General features: G+C 46.4%; 1 protein-coding gene and 1 long non-coding RNA gene across 2 annotated transcripts; one reads left to right on the plus strand and one right to left on the minus strand.

Moving 5' to 3' along the window:
* The first annotated feature begins 1,529 nt into the window (after positions 1 to 1,529).
* Positions 1,530 to 12,986, plus strand: lpar2b (lysophosphatidic acid receptor 2b). The gene is made up of 6 exons (XM_086157190.1): positions 1,530 to 1,571; positions 3,127 to 3,595; positions 7,871 to 8,358; positions 8,807 to 9,301; positions 10,106 to 10,365; positions 11,868 to 12,986. Exons 3-6 carry the CDS (start codon positions 8,103 to 8,105, stop codon positions 11,970 to 11,972), a joined length of 1,116 nt encoding a protein of 371 aa, XP_086013316.1. The 5' UTR covers positions 1,530 to 1,571; positions 3,127 to 3,595; positions 7,871 to 8,102; the 3' UTR covers positions 11,973 to 12,986.
* LOC147228886 (uncharacterized) lies at positions 11,337 to 13,713 on the minus strand. Its single transcript, XR_015106963.1, has 2 exons — positions 13,643 to 13,713; positions 11,337 to 13,534 (listed from the first exon to the last, which is right to left on the minus strand). It is a non-coding gene; the product is annotated as an uncharacterized LOC147228886 (long non-coding RNA).
* Positions 13,714 to 14,302: the final 589 nt, after the last annotated feature.

Raw genomic sequence — 14,302 nt, forward strand, 5'->3', positions numbered from 1 at the left:
AGGAAGTAGCTACTCACCAGCGAGATATCACTTCCTGTTTCAAAACTTCACGATCACCAGACTACTGCCCTATATTCCCTGACCAAAGATTTAGCTTTTGCTAACATCAAGGTCGCCGTGTCAATGTTTACGCTGTCGATGAATCCTTCAGGTTGCCATGGTGACCTTCGTCGACCCCCCCAAGTGTTAATGCTTCGTTCCACCTGTCATTTTTAAGAAACCCACCAAGGACGTTTGGGAGAACAGAGAGTCAGGTGTCTGTTTGAAGAAGCAGAACCTGAGCACAACACCACTATGCTATGCTAACTCCCACTTCCTCTTTCAAAAGGCGATTCTTAAATCTTTTCTGGTTAACTGTGTGAGCTAAAGCTGTGTTCTCACAGAAAAAAAAAATATCACTCAAGGGGACAAAAAAGCAATTTTGGGGAGGTTTTAACTAACATTTTCTTCTACTGCGAAGCTAAATCACCAAATCTTGTTTAGTTTAATCCGATATGTGATGATTTAGTGACCTTATCTCCGGATTATGACCCCTGCAGTGTTGGCGCATTGCTTTGCCCCCCCAGACGGCTGTGATTGGATGAAACTTAAAGTGAAACAATTAAATTGGAAACATCGCCAACTTGACTAAATTAAAGGGAATATGCGTTTTATCCGGGGGGGGGGGGGGGGGGGGCAGCATCATCCTTACCATGGTGACATATCGAGGGTGAAGGGGAAACGAGGGAGACCTCAGGGCAAACTGGAAAGCATAACAAGCTGGAACAAAGTGCAAATACATTACATGACGACCCCCCCACAGACACTAACACACACACACACACTCACTCCAGTAGTCACATAAACAGGAAAGACACGGGTTTTCCTGCAACCTCCCACCAGTCTTTGCACATATTTTCTTTTCGTCTCTTCCTTTCTTTAACACTCATCTCACACATTATACATGACATTACACAGTCTGGCAGCTGTGGCTTTATTATTTACTCAACCATACCAAAGTACATATTATAGTGTATACTACACAGCTCGGTTACTTCCTCTGATGTGTACTTCATCCCAGTACTTCATCCCAGTACTTCATCTCAGTACTCCATCCCTGTACTCCATCCATGTAGTTCATCTGTGTACTTCATCCATGTACTCCATCCATGTACTTCACTGTGTCTTTCTGTCAAGACGACAGAGTCCATTATGGGTTCAAAACGTCCTTTAACCTTTGACTTTCCCTGTGTACCTGTGTTTTGATGCCCACTGGTGATAGCAAGAGAACATTGCGGCCAAACCCGACAATGTTCACCGATGAGCGTCTGTTCCAATCTCTCGTTTGGCCTTCACCTTCATCTCTTCTTCCGTGGTGTTTATGGACAAGTGGCGATTCGACTGGAAGATGCGCACCTTGCCACCCAACCCGGTATTGCTCGGATTGGTTCGGCCCGTTTAGCGACGTGCCGCGTGCAGCAGCTGTCAGATAACTTGTTTTTATGTATTTTTTCTATCGTTCTCCTTCACTTTGACAAGAGTGCCCTTTCCAAGAACCCCCAACCTGGCCCCTGGTCTGATCAGCCTCTCAGGTAAGCGCCATTTGTAAACCACCACAAATATGCGAGGGGTCTGGTTGACATCTTGGTTGGACAGACGTTAGAAATATTTTTGATGTCTGTCATCGTCTGATGTGAAACAGTCTCCCCGCTGTGACCTCCTGCCATCCCCTCCGCCTCGGCCTCCATAACTTCTCCCCGATCTTCCTTTTTCCTTTACATCTTCGTCCCCTCGTTGCAAACAAGAGAGCTATCCCCGACCTCTCCTTTATCTGTTGCCCGCACGTTTCCAAGATAAATGTGCACGCCTTGTGCATTAATGCATGGAATTCTTGGCCCCGGGTTATTATTATTGTTATTGTTCGCGTCCCTCCTGGCAGGGTGTTGATGGTTTTCCACAAAGGAAAAGTTTGAGTGAGTCCTTCCAGGTCAAACATTCAGCAAACTGAAGTATCTGGGTCGGGTTATCGACTGTGGAAAGTACATTTGCAGAAGTACAACTTTCAAGTACTCAACATTGTTTTCACAGTACTTTTCCCCTCCAACCCTGTTTCAGACAGGAAAACTTTTGACTGGAGCACTAGGATTCACAACTTTTGTTTACACAGCTTTAGTGATTTAAATTAATTTTATTTTGATTTTAAACAAGTTTTTAGACCAGACTCTCAAAGTATCCCTAAAATATACAAAAATACCAAGAAAATTGAAAAAAAGGTATATACAAGACAGGAAATAACAAGTTTCTCTCAAAGTTTACATTTTATATTCATGCAAGAAAGTCTGTGAAGCAACAAATAACGAGAAAACAAACAAACAAAAAAAAAAAAACAATAAGAAAACTACGAAAAATTAAGAAACCAAGTAAGCTGCACAGCAAGCTAAACAATTAGAATCAAACAACTTTACAGATCAGTAACTTCAATGTTACAGAAAGCCAGCAAGAAATGATATATTAATAAAAAGTACTTTTCAAATAGTAAACAGTGACTTCAAAATTCGCAAGAATCCTAATTAGGATAATTAAGTGGAAATAATAAAATAATAATTATGAGAACTGTCAACCCCCGGCGTGTCCACGGTAAGTCACTTTGGATAAAAGCGTCTGCCAAATGACTGTATGCTATTCTTCAATGCTTTCCTCACATCACTGTTACTAACCTCTGCTACTTTGTGGTTTGCAAGAGTCACCTCTTCTACCCTTGCCTCTCTTTCATTTTCCACCTTCAGCTATTATGCTGAAACAAAATGTTGAGTGAAAATGAGCGTTAACAAATATGAATATATATACTGGTAAATAAACTTAATAAAATGTTGATAAAATCAAAATATTGACAAAAATAATAATAATGATGTAACAGAAACAACCCTGACAGCAAGATGTCAAGTGAAGATAAGCGCTAGTGCTAACAAAAAACCTTTAATGAAATACTAAGAAAATGTTCATAATGATAATGATGATGATAATAATAATAATAAACAAATTGGTAACATTAATGGAAGAAAGTAATAATAAAATGATTTGTTTTTTTAAATGTCACTTGTAAAAATGTTCAAATCATCAGCCTCAACCCTTGTGTCAACCATCCAGCTGTCAATCACCATCGAACTCGCTCTCTCATTGGCCACCCACGTCTCACGCTCATCCAACGGAGGGGGCCGCACCGGGCGGCAAACGCGGAGGAGGCGGAGGCGGAGGAGCCGGGAGTCCGGCCGCTCCTTCGCGGGGAGAGAGGCGGCAGCAGCAGCGGAGGCAAACCGCACCCTTCCTTGCTCCTCCCGGGACTTACCGAGCGACTCACCGTGCGCAGGTAATAACCGGAAGAGAGTCCAACGGAGGAAGTGAACAAAAACTAGTACGCACAGGTGGCGGAGGCACCGGAGTTGGTCAGAGCCAAAAGAAGAAGAAGAAGAAGACCCGGGATGGACCGCCGGTAGAACCCGAGGGAAGCTTTATTTAAAAGACAAAAAAATTGATTTTTTTTTTCGTGACTCCGTCGGGAGCACGCACGAGAGCTCTCCAACTCGGCGAGGATTTAATTGACCGGAACTAGTTAAAGGTGCGTAAGTATTTACGTCTTGGAGAAAGAGTGATCCCCCCCTCCCCCCGCTCTCTTCCTGCTGTGTGAATGGACAGCTCGCGCGTGGGGGGTCAGGGGACTTTACATAGAGATCGAGCTCGCGGGAGGGGTATACATCTTCTGATAGGTCGCAGCGCAGGCTCGCGCATCCGAATGTTGTTTTTAATTTTATACTTTTGTTAAAATTTAAAAAAAACTTTACTTACTAAAACAAAAGTAAGAATCCATCCGGATGTGGAGCCTGTAAAAATGAAGGATTGGCGGTTAAATGCGTACTGCGCCTGTGCAGCGGAGTTGCGGGGGGGGGGGGGCACTGCAATAAATTACAAGGCGTTTTGTAGTTGTGCTCTGAAGGCAAAAATAGTTTTTTTTAAAGGGGGGAAATCAACTGATAAATACCTCTGGGGTTCCACCGTGGAAGTGGAGGTCCAGGTGAGGTCCACCCTGGGGTCACCTGGTACCACCTCCCCCTTCTTTGGTGCAATTTCAGGAAACCGTATTTGCAAAGACACCGTTTTGGGACAGCCTGAAATTTATTTTGTTCTTTCAAACTTGTCTCCCCCTCACTGTTTTCTTTGCAAAGTGACGGCGACTCCTCTTTTTTTTGGCGTCCTCGGCCTGGTGGACAGGGATGGGGGGAAGGTGTTACAACCGATAAGAATAATTTTGTTTTGGGTGAAACTGGTTGAGGGAGGTGCCATTGACAGTGTCTTATAACCGCTGATATGAATAACAAGTGATTTATTTCGCACTTTAAATGCCAACCTCGCAACCAACCTCCCCCACCCGGCACCCAGTCGCACTGCAAGTTCTCATCTCACCTTCAACCCCAACCCCCACCTGAGCGTCCTTCACAGTTGGTTAGACTCTATAGAGGAGGGAGTGTGTTTTAAACAAACACATCCACCGATCTTCACCCAGAGCAGAGCCCTCCTCCTTTTTGTTTTCACCTGCAACCTGAGCGCAGCGCCATGGCCGCCTCTCCAGCTTAGATCACCACTTCTACTGTCTAATGTGAAAATGTCCTCTGCCGAGGGAGCGGTGGTGAAGGGGGGGAGGGAAGTGAGGGTGTGGCTTCCCCGGTAATTATGGCTTTGCATTCAAACCGACGTCTGCTGAGCGGCGTTCACATGCACGCCATGCGTGAAACCTGAAGTCATGTTTGTCTTCTGTCCCTTCCAGCTGCTGCAAAAGCACCTCCTTCTTCTTCTGACAGGGTTTAGTTTGAACCTAGTTTACAAGCGAAACCCAAGATGCTCATTTTGAAGTTAACCTTCGTCAGACAATGACATTATCCAATCTCGCAAGTTGTTAACTTAGATTAGCCTCTGACCTACTCGTCCATTGGGCCCCCGTTTTAATATTTCTGAATTAGACGGGGACATTCTGAGGGGAAAAACACGCTTATTTGCTTTAGCTTGTTGAAATGCGCTGGCGTGGCGCTGCAAGGGAGCGGTAACCAAAACCAGGGTCCAAAAAAAAGTCCCGTTTATTTTCCATTTGACACGGCGCAGCGCTGCCAGGCTTCCAGTGGTCTGCACCCGTTTCCCGGGTAACGACTCCCAACTGTGCAGATGATAAACGTTGCTAGCGCAGCAGTTGTATTATTCTTAACCAGAAGATGGAGCCCCCTGGAGGGGTTATGCTAAGCTAGCTCCCTCGCCGTCACAGCATAAGCCATCTGGACTTTTCACTTAATTATTTTAATGGCATTTCCTTGCATCCTGGAAAACTACTGGGCAATTTTCCAGGCACGTAACCTTGAAATAATTAAAAAAAAATTTTTACCTGGAAAACAGGTTTGAAAGCAATCAATGTAGCTCCAGCATCTTCTATTTTTTTAATTTGTTAATTCATTTAATTTTCAATGTCCTTTCTGGCTCACAGTGGTTAACCACCTTCGAAATTATAAAATGTCTTTGCGGAAGCAGAAGAGATGCAGCTTTTCACCTCCAAACGCAGAAACGCCGACTGAAAGGCGGACAGTTTTTTTGTTTTTTGTCATGTTTAAATTGAAAGTTTCAAAAGCGCCTCAATCTTTTGTCGTGACTCGCATCAGTGGTTTCGCTGTCCTCATTTGCAGACACGCACATGCACGTTCCCTTGAGAGCGTGTTTGCACTGCAAGGGGTGTTTGATCTTCCGTTGTGGTCCGACACCTCCTTTGCAAAGGGCAGTATTTAAAGACAAAGCCTGGGGGGAACCTAATTAACCCAAGCTTTTGAACAAGGATGAATCCCAATTTATCGGACATGAAAGGACTTTTAATTTGAAATTGTATTTTATTGTTGTAATAAAGCCCCGGAGCCTTAAACCCACCACACATTAGCCAGCTGGGGTCCAAGGTCCAGCCGAGCTCCTCCGGGTTAACAGAACAAACGTTATGAGGTCACCTCAGTTGATTTGTTAAGAGTATGTTCTGCTAACTGTCAGTCTGAGCGGTTTGAACAGGCAAGTCAGCTTTTTGTGTGCCTTATGCTAAGCTAACAGCTCATCTGCTCTTCGCATTTTGACGATTTGTGGCCAATTTAGTAAATATTTCTGATACTGATATACTCTTTAAGGACTACAAGTCAAAAACAAGGAAAACTTCTCGTTTAACTGCAAACCTGCCCAAACAGCTAGTATTACTCTTAGGAATGTACTCAGTACTGTAGTACTGAAGTTCTTGTCTTTTCCTGAAACTAAGCACTTCATCACAGAATCAGAGCTGGACTAAGTAGTTCATTTATTTCGAGTTTGTTTTACCCTATGCTAGTCTCATTACATAGTCAGAGCTTGATAAAGGTTTCCTATTTTGCAGTTGTGAAGGGGGTGTGTGTGTGTGTGTGTGTGTAAATATATATATATATATATATACATATATATATATGAATATTGTAGCGCCTGTAGTGGCTGATATCCGCCCTTACACCATTAATCTAACCTTGAAATCAGGTATAATCTATGAAGTGTTTTTTTTTTTAATCTGCCAGAAATTGCAGAATCTGCAGCCGTGAGAGCCCCCTCATCAGTCGTTGCCACAGCGCCCGACTCAAGCGGAGGGGTGGACGTTCTCTGGTGTTCCTCCTCCATCTTTGTTTTATTTTCATATTTTCTGAAGTGCCTTGCTCCCCACATTTTTCTGTTTTAGATTTGGCATCCCTTTTTCTGCACACCCTTCTAGGAGAGTGGGTCACCGAGTCTCCTTGTTCGTGTGTGTGTGTGTGTGCGTGCGTGCGTGCATGTTTGGATTGAGATTGGGTTACATAGCTGGATTGTGTAATTGTGAGGTGTGTCTCTGCTACAGGGAGCTGCTCCGCCGTTCTCTATTGTCGAATAGTACTGATGTTACTGTGCGTGTCTTTTCAGTTTTTGTGCAAGTGTGTGTGTGTGTGTGTGTGTGTGTGTGTGTGTGTGTTAGTGTGCATGCACATCCTCTTGACTCTCAGCCTGCGCGGTCTTCAGCAGTTTACTCTGGGCCGAAGACTCTTGTTCTTGTCGTCCGCCACATCTTTGGATGTTTTTCTTGAAAGCGGCGGTTCGGCCGTTCTCCTTGAAAGCGCCACCCCCTCCTCCACGCCCCCCCACCTCCGCCCCCCCCTGCGGTTCTGCCGGGGCTTGTCGGGGCGACGGGTCCCAGCAGGAAAAGATCCCTGTCCTCGTGGTTTTGCTGCCGGTCGGGATTTTCTGGTTTACGACGGAGGTCACAAAGGGTGGGGTGATTTTCCGAGCTGACAGTTGTGCTGGCGAACGTCTTGAGTGACCTTGATGTGAGAGTTTTTATTCCGAACCCCTTTTTCTGATACATTTCTCGCTCACTCCAGTGGGTTTCATGTTACCTCTTATCCCCAGTTGCCACTCAGTTGGCCTGTCAACCGCACATTTACATAAAATCACTTGTTTTTCTTACTGTGTGTTTGCAGCCACTGAGGCTGTGACTCGCCCAATGTAGCCCGTTTTCTAAAGTAGCTCTTCTTGCTTTCTGACACAAATCTGGTTTTATTGTAGTTACACACAAGGGGATTCTGAGTCCTCTTAATGTTGAAGAAACCGGTTCAGCTGATGGACTGAATCTTTGACAAACTCTCATATTATTTCTTTATTTTTTTGCGTCCGTGATCTGTTTTAACAGTAATTAATTGTCACCTGCGTTGCTCTCTTCAAGAGTTTTTTTTTTTCCCAACCAAGTGCATTCAGTTCCAAAATGCCAGAGAGAAAATGAATCAGTATTCCGATGCCTCTAACGCTGCTCCTCCCCCAAACCCCCCCACAGGTTAAACCCCTCCATCCAGCATCCCTTGGATTAAGATTAAGACGTCAGATTTGACCCACCCATTTACAGTTGATGGCATGCGGTACCTCATCTCACCAGAGAGGGCGAAACTGACCGACGCCCAAATCCCACCCTGTCCTGGCCCTGACTGAAAGGCGTCTGACCTCGCCGGGCCTGCTCTGATCCCGTCTCCGTCCATCCAACGTCCCACCCCCACTCCCTCCCTACAAACATGGCCAGCTTCTCCAACGACAGCGAGGGCTGCTACCAGAACCGCACCGTCAAGTTCTTCTACGAGAGGAGCGGCAAGAACATCAGTGACCACTGGCGCACGCGGGACTATGTGATCGTGACTCTGGGCATGGCCGTCTGCTTCGTGGTCATCTTCTCCAACATCCTGGTCATTCTCGCCATCCTGAAGAACAAACGCTTCCACTTTCCCATCTACTACCTGCTGGGCAACCTGGCACTGGCGGACCTCTTCTCAGGTACCAGACGTTACTTCAAATACCTCTGGGGTTTTACCGCAAAGTACTCAAGTCCACCCGATATGACTGATTTATACCCTGCATCTTTTCTTTAAATGTGCTAAAACATATTACCTTTAATAACACGATAGCTATTAAGGGCATAAAAACTACAAACATGGAGGACATTTGAAGTCTTTTTGGCTGCAGGATTCATGCCCCTTATTTTTCACTGTGTTTTTCTGTTTAATTTTTTTCTCAGAAATAGTTGGCGTAGTATCTTTAAATCTTTCTGTGTTAAGTGAACGTTATCCCAAGTTATCCCCCTTTTTCAATAAAAAAAACAATCCGATTCAGTGGCAGGGAGGGATAACAGCAAGGGGACAGGGAGGGGAACACCAGATTAACGTCCGCCAGGTTGAAGCTCCTCTCTGCCGAGGCGCCTGAAAGCTGCCGCTCTCCATTGCAGGTGTGTCCTACCTCCACTTGATGTTCCACACGGGGCCGTGGACCATCAAGCTCACCGAGTACCAATGGTTCTTGCGGCAGAGCCTGATCGACACCAGCCTGACGGCATCTGTCCTCAACCTGCTGGCGGTGGCGGTGGAGCGCCACCAGACCATCTTCAACATGCAACTCCACAGCAAGATGAGCATCCGGCGGGTAGTTGTACTGATGGTGCTCATCTGGGTGGTGGCCATCATCATGGGCCTGATCCCCACCATGGGCTGGCATTGCCTGTGCGACCTGGAAAACTGCTCCACCATGGCGCCGCTCTACAGCCGCAGCTACCTGGTGTTCTGGGGCGTGCTCAACCTGCTGACCTTCTCCATCATGGTCGCCGTCTACACGCGCATCTTCATCTACGTCCGGCACAAGAGCAAGCAGATATCTCAGCACACCACGCAGATCAGGCACAGGGGAACTGTGCTGAACCTCATGAAGACCGTCTCCATGATCCTGGGTGAGACTGCACCTGGGCTGGGCGCGCGCGCGCGCACACACACACACACACACACACACACACACACACACACACACACACACAGAGGCTATGTGTGATTTCCAGCACATGACAGGAGTTGATCATGAAAGCCAGAAGTCATATTTTTGTGACCTGTCCGGCGCCTAATTGTCCAGAAAGAGTTATAAACCATTGCAGAGATGCGAAAGTGAATTGTAATAAATGTGGAATAACACATCTGAGAATGAGGAGTCCTCTAATCCTGCTTCTCAGAATCAAAGAGATCAAATTCTAATCTCCAACCTCTGTTAATTTACCCCAAAATACTAAAAACCCACCGCACATGATCCCCTCCGCTCCTCTCCCTTCCCAGCTCGCAGCTTGTCTCAACATGTCAAAGCAGAGTCGGCTCGTCCTGCACTTCTTTCCCGGCTAGCGCCTCGTGTTTCTGTTTGAGTAAACCTCCTCCTCCTCCTCCCGCTCTGCCTTGTTCAGCTCTCGGTCAAATTCCTCAGCCTCTCAAACCGCACTCCTGCCTGCCGTCACTCGGCAGCCGGCGATGGAGCGTCCTCCCGCGTCCCGTCTCAGCGAGGGTTGAAAGCGCGGCGCAGTCATCCTGGGATACGCTCCCTAAAGAGGGCGGGGTTTAATCCGACCCGGTCACTTATTGATCACAGAGTCGCATGTCATTCGCACTTGACAAGCTAATGCTAGAGGAGAACCCTGGCCCGGAGGAGGAGAACTCAGTGAAGTTCCCCAGACGGGCCCACTTCGACCTTCTTGTGACCTCTGTCCTCCTCGCAGGTTGCTTCGTGCTCTGCTGGACGCCAGGGCTGGTGGTGCTCCTGCTGGACGGCCTGGGCTGCGACCGGTGCAAGGTGCTGCGTTACGAGAAGTACTGCCTGGTGCTGGCCGAATGCAACTCCTTCGTCAACCCCATTATCTACTGCTTCCGGGACGCGGAGATGAGGAAGACCTTCAAGGAGATCATGAAGTGCCAGTGGTGGCGGGGGAAGAGCCGCAAGAGCCAGTCAGATGTTCACTTTAACACGCTGGAGCACGAGGTACTGTCCGAGAGCAACGGCAGCAACAACCTCGGTCACAAGTAGAACCGCGGAAAAAGCACGGCCCCTCAGTGGGGCCCTCGAACGCCTCGCGAAAACCACACGCCGAAGACTCGGTTAAATCGCTGACTGTAGCCGAATAGAGCGGAGACATTTTGGGCGCATCATCCAACCCACTTGACCTTTCATGGTCGTCGCTAACCGGATCGACCCCAGGCCCCGCCCACCCCAACTGATGGCCCGAGTTTTTACACCCACCGACCCGCTCAGCGTTGTTTATCGGCAGGAAGAACTCCCGATGTGGCGGGAAAAGACGCTGAGTCATTGTCAGATCTTTCAAAAACACAGACACCCACTGTAAACATGTTTGTTGCTATGTGTGTGTGTTTGGTGAATACAGTCTTGTGCAAGGATGTTTGTAGCGACAGCGTTTCCATACCGCCGCTGTATTTTAACCATTAGTGCCTTAAACACGTCCAGATGTGCGCTGGTGGTTCAAGGCGGTCGCCCGACACAATGTCTTTGAATCCTTCCTCGTGTGTGTGTGTGTGTGTGTGTGTGTGTGTGTGTGTGTGTGTGTGTGTGTGTGTGTGTGTGTGTGTGTGTGTGTGTGTGTGTGTGTGTGTGAGATAGAATACCAATGTGCACGCCTCCCACACACACACGCTGTTAGCGCTGCTAGCAGGAACTTTCTTGTTTCTACTCCACAGCGAATTCCTCTTGTTTCGCTGTCGTCTCCGGGGTTATGTTTCCCACATCAGTCCGTTGCCCCGGAGAAATAACCCAGCTTTTAATCCAGAATCCAAAGACAGGAAAGAAGGAAATAAATCCTCCTCTCATTTTTCTTTTCTGTTTGTTTTTAAAGACATAGATTTACCAAATGCAGCCGAATAAGTCGAATGAAATCCTCGGTTTACGCGATCAACTCTTGTGGTTGGACGCGGTTAGAGGAGGGAGCCGTCCATTTCCTGTCTTTTTTTTTTTTTTTAATTACATTTATGGGGGCTAGGGGTTCGCATCTTAGTTAGCATGCAGCCCCACAACTCGCAATGTCGCTTCTGTGGTGGATCTTCGTCACGTGATGAGCGCTCACCCCCTGTGGCGGCCACTGTTAAAAAAATACATCCAGACTACGAGACTGGAAATATCCAGGGATTACACCGTGCGTCCCAACTACCTTTGGACTAGACTTTTCATGTGCCAAAGCTTCCTCCACACACACACACACATATATATATGTATATATAAAATTACATGGGTTTATTTTTGTACAACTGTTGTTGTAACCAAATAAATGCGTGAATCTGCCTTAACATCTTTGCTTCCTCCCCGTTTTGACTTTGACCACCCCTCAAAAAAACTCTACGTCATAGTTAAACTCCACAGATGGTGTGAAGTATTTATCGTGTTATTACTGTTTTATTACCATTTTCTGCAGAATATAAAGTGGCTTTTGCACCCATGTGATCCCCAGCCCTCTGTGTCTCCACCTCTGTTCGTAGAGCAATAATTCTCGCAGTGTCGCGCTGCTTGAGAAGAGCAACGGGGAGTCACTCATCCACCAAGGCTCAGAAGGCGCCCAGGCTTCTTCAGGAAGCTGGAACTGACCCGGGACGGTCAACACACTCGCACACACCAAAGACTTGCACAGCTGACCCAGGAGCAGGTGGAGTGTGTCTTGTCTTGACCTGAAGGACCTAGCAGGAATCCAGATGTTTTCAAGTGTTTTATTAAGTGCTTTTCCCAACGCAGTTCCATCACGACTGACTTCCATGTTGCCCTCAACATCCGGCAACATTAAACACAATGACAGCTTTGGCGATGGCGGACTTGTCCGCAAAAGAAGAGCTGGAGAAGGCTACCATGTTAGCGTGTAGTGCCAGGGTTCTTTAAAAATGCAGACTTGGACTGTTGGCAGTCTGTGGACGTCACAATGTGGTATCGCTCTGAAGCTCTGAAGATTACTGCAAAAAGTGCAGGGCACCAGGTACCAAACTTGCGGGATGCCGGGGAGAACCCGGTCGCACTGAAAGGGTTTAGCGTAAAAGCTTCATGTTTGCAGGAGATTGGGGCCGGGAGCGGAGGACAGGAGATCTAACGCCTCATCTCCCATTTGTGGATTTTACATTTACTTTGCCTGACAAGGGCAAAGCATCATTTTAGTTTTTCTTTATCTGGATTCTTGAACGTATAGTCCAGATCATCCCCCAGTGACTCAGCCCATGGAGGGGGTTAGCAAGAAAGTTCTCAAAATGAGAGGAAATACAGCTTCAGAATCGTATTATAGAATATTTATATATTTGTCAGTGATCAGATATTTAGATTAAAACCAAAAAAAAAAAAAAAAAACCTGTGAAAAATCCACTGTCGTCATGTATAAAAAATATCCAGATTGTTAGCTTTTTAAATTTTATTTATTACATTGTAATAAATTCATGAAATCATTTAAAGAGTAAATTCACATGTGATTGTTACAAATATTGAGAAAGTCGCTGTAGAAGTGCAAACAAGGCTGCAGGCACCGAAAGGACATCCGGCCAAAAGACACTTTTCCAGTTCTCCGTCCACAATCTGGCCCTCGGGGGCGCCGCCTGTCACAATAAAGACTTGAAATGCCTGTACATCACATTGCTTTTTCTTCATGTTCCTTGTTTGACAATGTGCCGCCTCTTCTACTTCAGATGAATTTAATGCTGCACGATCTGAAGCTAGCGTTCTGCTATTTTCATTGTGGTGGGAAATCAGCGCCACCGCATTTCTTCTGGAGGATGAAGAGTCATGGCTTGAAGAAGCTTCGTCTCCCCCTGTTAGCATGCTACGCGAACTGTGCTAGGCTAGCCTCATTGGCCCTGAATTCCTAACAGTTAATTTAGCAAAGCAAAAAAAATTCATCCCCTTTGAAAAAATGAAGTCAGTATTGACTTCCTGTTCTGCCATCTTTCTTGGATTCCTCAGCCCTCCCAGCCCAGGCTTTCCGCCAGTGACTTCTTCCGCTTCCTCACTCGTTCCTTCCGAATCTGTTTCTTGCGGAACTGGAACCATCTGCGCTGGCGCCTCTTGTGCCGGCACTGTCTCCGGTGCAGCTTCCTCATCATCCTCTGCAGGCTTCTCATGGGCGACCGCCGTCTGCCACGACCCACCTTGGACATGAACCCGCCCATCAGTGGACCTGCGAGGGGAAGCGTTAGCCGCCTAAAGTTACTCAAAACAAAAGCTCTCCTTCATTATTGAACACCTCTAGAGTATCCCAAATTAAAGAGAAATAGCTCATACATACTCTGTCACCTTTGCAGCTGTTCGGAGCCAAGAAGCAGTCTTTCTGATCTCCGTCGGAGGAAGGAGGTGACGGATTGGATTCGATTGGCAGCCAGGTGCCTTGATAAACCAGCTTTGGCGGATTTTTTGCGGACAAACCAGTCCGGTTCCATTCCTTAAGTTGCAGAAAGACTCAGGAATATGTGTATTACCATTTGAATCTCTTCTTTGACACCTAAAAAAGATTATTTTTGTCTCATTGGTTGTCGTGCTTCATTAGCACCCATTCATCGATGCCCTTTCGATCCTTTGTTGAACAAAACCCGAAGATCGACACGGATTCAAAGTGGAAAGCGAGGAGTCAAAGTCAGTGGTTGGATTTGGCGCCCTCGTCTGGCCACTGTGAGAATTACAACAACAGACCAGGGGACAGTATATTAACAAAATTTTATAAAGGGAATCGGAAGGAATCAATACGGTGATTTCTTATTAAGAGGGAGATCAATACCTGGGTATCTATCACTATGATCAGCATAAAGGGAAAAATGCTGTAACTTTTTTTGGCAATATATTTATTGAATTTTTAATATAACAACACAAGTGAAGGACTTATACAGAAATGAAACAAAATTTAAACATGACGAAACAAAAAAATGCATATTCAATGAAAAAGAAAATGCAT

This window comes from Fistularia commersonii, chromosome 12, assembly GCF_037954325.1.
Source record: "Fistularia commersonii isolate RoL2024-O1a breed Wild chromosome 12, RoL_Fcom_v1.0, whole genome shotgun sequence".
Classification (NCBI taxonomy): domain Eukaryota; kingdom Metazoa; phylum Chordata; class Actinopteri; order Syngnathiformes; family Fistulariidae; genus Fistularia; species Fistularia commersonii.

Coding starts and splice junctions, on each gene's coding strand:
- lpar2b (XM_086157190.1), top strand. CDS start 8,103: ATGGCCAGCTTCTCCAACGACAGCGAGGGCTGCTACCAGAACCGCACC. Junction 8,359..8,806: donor ACTGGCGGACCTCTTCTCAG/GTACCAGACGTT, acceptor TCTCCATTGCAG/GTGTGTCCTACCTCCACTTG. Junction 10,366..11,867: donor TTAACACGCTGGAGCACGAG/GTACTGTCCGAG, acceptor CTCTGTTCGTAG/AGCAATAATTCTCGCAGTGT.